The sequence below is a fragment of the Dryas octopetala genome, chromosome 8, assembly GCF_963921425.1.
Source record: "Dryas octopetala chromosome 8, drDryOcto1.1, whole genome shotgun sequence".
In the NCBI taxonomy this organism is placed as follows: domain Eukaryota; kingdom Viridiplantae; phylum Streptophyta; class Magnoliopsida; order Rosales; family Rosaceae; genus Dryas; species Dryas octopetala.
Window position 1 is genome coordinate 19,414,511 of NC_141373.1, and position 7,814 is coordinate 19,422,324.

Genomic DNA, 7,814 nt, shown 5'->3' on the forward strand with positions numbered 1-7,814 from the left:
GTAATATTATGTAGTCCTACAAAACATATATAATTCACCAAAAAAATATAATTTTTATTAATGGCTCCCTGATACGATACAAAGAAACATAGACATTCAATAATGCATGGGTTGACCGATAAGTACATACATGCACTACGGCCTTTGTATGACTAAGGCCCGTTTGGGATTGTGGTAGAAGACCCAAAGACTGTTGTGGATGACAATTTTCAATCACCTATAACAGTTTTGGTGTTTGTTAAAAAAAATTAAAAACTGCTTTTCTCCACAATTCTCAACTTCCCACAGCAAAAACAGAAAGCAGGTTTCTATATGCTTTTGAAAACTACAGTGAATCACAGTAACAATTTTTAGTAATTATACATAGCCATGACACTTTTACATTAACATTTACCAAACACTTTGATACTTTTTTTTGCACTCACAGCATTTTTGAAAAATAGTTTACCAAATATTCAACTATTTTACTTTACAGCTGACTTTACTTTACAGCTGTTTTTCATCACCGCAATACCAAACTAGCCCTAAATGGGGCACAACACTACACCATTTTCCTCTTAAATCCACTATTGGTTTATGTTATCTATTGATGCATTAGCAACTAAAAATTGGTTTGAAGGATTAATAGCTACCCTGCAGTCACTCTTAGGCTGCTGGTTGCAGAGAAAGGGGTGGCAATGTGGCTACCCAAACCAAATTTTTGGAATGGTGGAGTTTGGAGACCAACACTGCTGACAATTTCTGCCTCCACCAATGTTGCAGGCAGTTGCAAATAGAGGCTCACCATTTTGCAAATAGTTGCTGTATTGGTGAAGAGCAACTTGGATTAAAAGAATGCCTCCATGGACTTTGGTGACTAAATAATTAATGGATTCAAAATGCATTTTCCCACCAAATTAAAATTGCAGCTATTTGAATTGCATTTTTTCAGTTCTGGGCTATTTGCAGATCATTTTAACCCTATTATTTTCAAATGGTGTTTGCTGAAATTTGTATTGTAGCAAGAATTATGCAAAAAGTCAGACCACATAGCAATAAGTCATTTGAATCTTACATTACAGAAAACAAACAGAAAGGTGCATATTTATATATTTAACTTCAATCCTTACATAGGAGGAATTTCACAAGTGTTCCAAACACTGATTTAACAAAGATCATAGCTATCATTCAGCTATCTATATTACTCACACATTCCCTAATATATTCTACTGATCTCAAAAGATTGGAAGTATCTTACTCGAACTCAAATCACCCTGCTCATGGATTAGTTGACCTCTGATAATGAGCATATAACAAATACATAAATCTGCAAGAGAACCAAAAAAATCATATTTCAGAGTTAGAAACATGCCATTATCAAAGTCAAAAGAGTTGCTCAGCAAACATTAAACCAAATCAAAACGTTTATATAAAAAAACATAAATGAAAATTAAGAAAACTAAATAGAGAAACTCAAACTTTAAAAACAAAAAACAAAAGACAAAGAAACCTGTTTGTTTTTGGGCTTAGATTGAGTAGATCTTGCAAATTGATGTCGTCAAAAATGGAGGAGAAGAGTCGCGGCTGTTAGGGTTTCGAACCGCCGCCTAGGGTGGTCGTCAAGATGATCTGAAAGAACCCATCAACTCAGAGCGACGAGCAGGTGAAGATGAGAGTGGTTTGACATGCCTCCATCGCCAGAATAGTGTAATCGCTGGCGAAAAAGAGGTTTATGTGTGACTTTAAATCATGTCGATGGCTGGGTGTTCGGGTCGACGAAGACCAGAGGAGGAAAGAGGAGAGGGAGATGAGCATTTTGGTGGTGGTCTCGTCACCATTGGAGGCCAGACGGAGGTGGAGTCTCCGGAGAAGACTCCCGGCAGAGAAGAGGAAAGTGAGAAAGAGAGGGAGAGGGTGCGGCTGTGTTTAGAAGGAAAAGAGAAAGTGACTACTGTAGATGAGTTTTTAACTTTTTATAATAAAACCCTAGGTTGCGAAATTACAATTATAACATCTCACAAAAAATTTTAATAAAATATGCAGTAGGAAAGAAATTTATAATTTTCTAAATAGATTTTCAGAAGTTTTGAAATTCCACTATGTTTCCAACGTTTTAGTATAGGTGCAATTGCAAATTCTTGGCAAAATAAAAGGTATAGGTGCAAATTCTAACTAAATTTGGTGAACATTCTATTACCCACTCCCACTAATTTTTTATTTTGGTTACCATTTTTGTTTAGCTACTTATTAGTCAACCATTGTACAAATTAGTGGATCCTAATGCAACTATTAACTCCACCAAAATTTTTAAAAACAACTAAAATATTTATTGGTGACTTAAAAAAATGTCATTTGTCACTAACTTCAATTTAGTTTCAATTCAAGGTGGCTTTAAGCCATATTTGTTGTAGTGCAACTTATTGATACGCCAAACAAGACTTATCGAAAGGTTGAAGCTACCCTGTACTCCTTAGGACAGGGCAGCTTGAAGCTGTCTCTTCTGGAGAGGTATCCAATTTTGAACCCTTCAAAAGAGCTCCAAGTAGTTGTCCAGGGTCATAAAAGAACTCCACCTTCACGATTTTGTTGTGCTCGTCCAACTGTTTAATTTGGTCCAAATAAACAGCGAGAGTCAAAAGAAATAGCAGTAGCTAGTTAATTATATTAAATTTTTAGGAGATGGAAAGGAAAATAATATGTATAATTATTGAACACTCACTCATCTGCCAAGACCGGAACTGAGAGAGTTTTCAACCTATTTGAACTAGCCAAATAGGTTTAAGAGATGTGGGAGGAAAGAGTCTAGATCCTTAATTTGCTGATCCTTGACTAAATCGTTTTTCATGACTTTTATTCAACTTAAAGGATGTCGTTTCGGATATAAGCAGAGAAGGAGAGTAAAAAAAATCAACAAATTAATGATTATAATAAACACAAAAAATGTAAATTAAATGACTTTTAGAGGCTTTAGATTTGGTTTTAACTCTAGAATTTTTAGCTTCGACAAACCACGTTCCAAGTGCCTTTAAGTAAAACACTGGACGGCACAAATAGCTAAACTATATATGCCGAATATCGACATGCAGTGTAGTGTATATGTAAATCTGTGAAAGTGTATGATCGGACTCATCAACCAACTTTTGCCCAACAAGATGGAGGGAGAAGTACCTCAAAAATTGCCATTCCATAGACTTCCACAAGTTGTCCAGTTGGGGCATGGCCCTTGAAAGGGCCCTCCATGTAACCCCAGTGCCTGAATTTGTACACAATCTTTGGTGGCCCAGAATAGACTTGGAGGATCTCCAAGGCAAACCCACGAGGGAATGTTGTTGTGAAAGCCTTATGAGATGACTCCGCTGTTTCCTTATCAGGATTATAGCCCCTCAGATTCTCGGGCAGTGAGGTCTGAAGCAAGGGGTTATAGCCCCCTCCAAGTTTGCCTATTTCTTCAAGGGTTATGCCTTTCCTTCCTGTACATTAAATAATTATTTTCAATTTAGTTAGTATGGAAAACTTTGAATAAGTATCTAATTATTAAGAACTAATTTTCTCAATAATATAATTAATATTACCATTTAGGCTGAAAGTGTACTTGTTGGGATCAAGTGTCTTGAAATCTTCAAGGTTGGCCTTGTGGAAAAGCTCCATTTCCCATGTCTTCACAAGGTTCTGCACCTGTTCTTCTAGTGACCCAGATGGCCATATCTTCCATATATAATTCCATTCATCAGAGTTTCGCAGATTAATTAGATGGCTAGCTATATATGAAAATATCAAAAACACATGCAAAACCACAATATAAACGTATATGATCCAACAAAGAAAATGATATATATCCAAAGACACACCACAAAAGTTGATACTAAGGTAGCCAAAAAGCAAATGATGTCACAGTCACACACACATAAAATCATAGAGAGAGAGAGAGAGAGAAACCTTAGTTCTGCCTTCTTCAAAGAGATAGTTAACAACATCATAGTTGGGAGGGACACCAAACTTCCACTTAGTGTTCTTTTCTCCTTCACCAGTCAAATAGGAACGATACTTGTCTCCCTCAACACCTGAAGATGCCATAATGATTATGTGGTGTACACAAGACAACTGGATGATGTGTTTAAATGCTTGAAATTTTTCTCTCAACAGGGTCTTAATTATATAGGCAAAAGAAAGTAAGTATAAAATAAGAATAAAAGTTAATTTACCTACCGCATCATTTACAGTAGGTAACATGGTGCTGAGTGATGCTACTCTGGCTGTATATTATAGTTTAGTTAGTGACTAAATTGTGGCCGCTCCTTAATTTCATTTTTTCTGTTGTCAAGACCAATTAGCAATCCTTAATTAAAAAAAAAAAAAAACATGAAGAGGCATTATGATCATCAAGTTAATGAGCTCATTTTCAAGTTAATTTTATTGTGTTTACTCCATTCACTTGTAATGTTGTGGCCCAACAATTAGCTCCTTTTTCTTTGAGTTGTACTCAATCTTTTTTCTGGGAGAGGTTGGCCCTGTTTGGCTTTATTCTTTCCTCCATGATAATGTTTCTGCTTAGTTGAACTCAATTCAATAAAGATGGCTCTATGCCGGCCTTGATCAAAAAATAAAAGTTAATGCGGTTACATTAAAGTTCTTCCAAAGGTCAAAACATACCCTTTTCTCTTTTAATTAATCAAAACATTTGTAATCCTTTAAGCTCTTCTACACTTTTTAATTAATCAAAAAGTCGTTCACTTTGAATCTACACTCTTTATTAAAAACTGTAAAGCTTTTCTTCCATTTTTGAGTTTTGTTATTAAACTCTAATTATAATGGAAACTTTAAATATTTGGTGATATATGGTTTGAATTGACAGTTAAGCACTAACTCATATAGAATTCATATCCTGCCAAGAAAGGATAGTCTCATAGTAGGTAGATCTGGCAATATCCTATCAACCCATTAACACGACACAAAATGACATGAAAAAATTCAATTTTTCAGTTGAGACTTATCGTGTCGTGTTGAAATCGTGCGTGTGGACTCGTTAATTTGTTTCGTGTTTGTGTTAACCCGCGAAACTCGTAAATGACCCGTTAAGAAATAAATATATTTATTTGATTTTTTCTTATGATATTAATCATTTAATTTGCACATTTTTTAAATTTCTCTTATGTATAATGTTTAAACTATACATTTATGGAATAAAATATAGAAATAATTAGGCTTTGGTCCTTTAGAAAAACAATTTTTAGATAGAGACCAGAGGTATTTTAAAATTTATAAGAAAATCATTTTAATTCATAATAAAGTCCTTTAATTTATAAGAAATTTTTAAAACATTCATAATAAAGTTCTTTTAATTTATAAGAAAATTCTTTTAATTCATAATAAAGTTCTCCCCCAATTTGAAGAGTATTTCCCCCAATTTGAAAGGTATTTCTCCCAATTTGAAGGGTATTTCCCCTCCTAGGGTGTAGAGTGGGCTTTGTAAAGACTGCATGTTAGGTTTTAACTCCGAAATTTTGGGCTCCATAAAACCGTCAAAAAAGAAAAATAAAAGGACTTGATTAAAAACTCTAAATCACTACCGGTTTTAATCTAAAAAAGACTCATAAAATGGACTAGACTCTAAGCCTCCCTAAAATATATTTATTTATGTAACAAAATGTATTTACTTATGTAATATAATATATTTGATTTAAATTTTTTGTTGAAAAAAAATGTATATTTTTTTCGTAACGAGTAAAACGGATCGTGTCGTGTTTACCCGTTATTTTTCATGTCGTGTTCATGTTGATATTTTTTTCACCAGTTGGCTTAACGGATAATGTTGTGTTCATTCGTTAACTTAATGAGCAGTGTCGTGTTGAACCTGAATTCGCAAAAACACGACCTGTTGTCAAGTCTAATAGTAGGCACTAAATGTTAAAAGATAGTGGCCCACATGCATGAGTAGATGATCGTCTTTTTTTTGGCCAGAGAGTAGATGATGATTGTCAGAAATTAGAAAATTATTGTATTTATTTTTACTTGTTTCAATCTTAATTATATATTCAAAATTTAAGAATTTCACGTACATTCAACAAGTATGTGGCTTCCATAGAGAATTTCGTACTCATCAACTGCTCCAAAACAAAGCTTATTACGAAAGTAATTAGTTTAGTGAGTGTTTATATTTCTTTAATTTTCGGCTAATCCATATATTATGCTACAGAACTCAGTAACATCCCCCCTTCAAATCTCACTAGTACTGCCTTTACTGTCCAAGTTACAACCTGAGAATTAATAAAATATACTAAATGATCTTTCATTGTTTTACCAAAATATTATCTTTCATTATCTTTTGGCCTGATCGATCAGAACCATTAAATGTCAAATTTGTGGCTTCCCTCGAATTTTCCTCTTTCCTATAAAAAATGAACCACGACAAATCAAATTGTTCTTATAGAAAATTAGGATTAAATATCAAATTTCAATAATTTTTTGGTATAGCATGAAGACCATATAATATTTCAATTGAACTACCAAATTTAAATGTAGTTTTTTAGATTAGGTCACAAATATGTTAGCGCATTCATTTGATTTGAGCCTTTTTCATTTGACATTTTTGTCCTTTGGCTCACATATGATGGGTGTTAATTAAAATTTATAAGGTTTTGACAAAATTGACCTTGAGGTTTTTATATTATCTTGAAAATTTGCTAATGTAGTCTCAAAACTTCACATTTAGTTGTGACAGTACGACATTCACAACTTCAAATTTAGTTGTGACTAAACGACAGTCACATCTAAGTTGTGAGACAGTCACAGTTAAGTTGTGACTTAATTCAGTCACAGTTAAGTTGTGAGACAGTCACAGTTAAGATGTGCATATAGGCGCGCAGAAACCTGCTGATCACATTGATATTTTATATATGTCAACCTTCTCAAAGAACAAAAAAAGCAAAAAAATTCAATTAAGTGACAATTTAATTGTGACTGTCTCACAACTTAGATATGACTGTCGTTTAGTCACAACTAAATTTGAAGTTATGAGTGTCGTACAGTCACAACTAAATGTGAAGTTTTGAAACTACATTAGCAAATTTTCAAGATAATATAAAAGCCTCAAGGCCAATTTTGTCAAAACCTTATAAATTTTAACTAACACCAATCATATGTGGGCCAAAGGACAAAAATGTCAAATGAAAAAGGCTCAAACCAATGGGCCAACATATTTGTGATCTAATCTAAAAAACTACTTTTAAATTTGGTAGTTCAATTGAAATATTATATGGTCTTCATGCTATACCAAGAAATTATTGGGATTTGGTATTTAATCATAATTTTCTATTATTTTAATAGTTAAAGCCCATATTTAAAAAGGTCCATTGATTTTAACTACTAAATTTCAATAACTTTTTAGTTTAGATACCAAAATTAAATAGCATTTTAGCTTAGGTACTAGTTGAAAAATCAAACAAAATAATAAAGCAAAAAATATTAGAATTTACAAATACTACATCACATACCACTACAATAAAAAAATAAAAATAATATTACATCACATATATTACATTAATTTATACTATATTGTATTAAAAAAAAAAAATGAATCCAGTCACAACTTAACTGTGGCTGTCTTGATAAATTGAAAAAGATAACTCACACCACTATACTATGTATTATTTTGAGTAAAAGTATTGTTTTGACCTCTATTTATACTATATTGTAGTATAATTTCTCTAAAAAAAATTCAATTAAGTCACAACTTAACTGTGACTGTCTCACAACTTAAATGTGACCGTCGTTTAGTCACAACTAAATTTGAAGTTGTGAGTGTTGTATAGTCACAACTAAATGTGAAGTTGAGATTA

The 7,814-nt window shown here is 32.9% G+C and overlaps 1 protein-coding gene across 1 annotated transcript; it reads right to left on the reverse strand.

Annotated features, from left to right (window-relative positions):
* Positions 1–2,435: 2,435 nt before the first annotated feature.
* Positions 2,436–4,053, reverse strand: LOC147277828 (pathogen-related protein-like). The gene is made up of 4 exons (XM_086254701.1): positions 3,916–4,053; positions 3,552–3,684; positions 3,148–3,449; positions 2,436–2,579 (listed from the first exon to the last, which is right to left on the reverse strand). Exons 1-4 carry the CDS (start codon positions 4,051–4,053, stop codon positions 2,436–2,438), a joined length of 717 nt encoding a protein of 238 aa, XP_086110827.1.
* Positions 4,054–7,814: the final 3,761 nt, after the last annotated feature.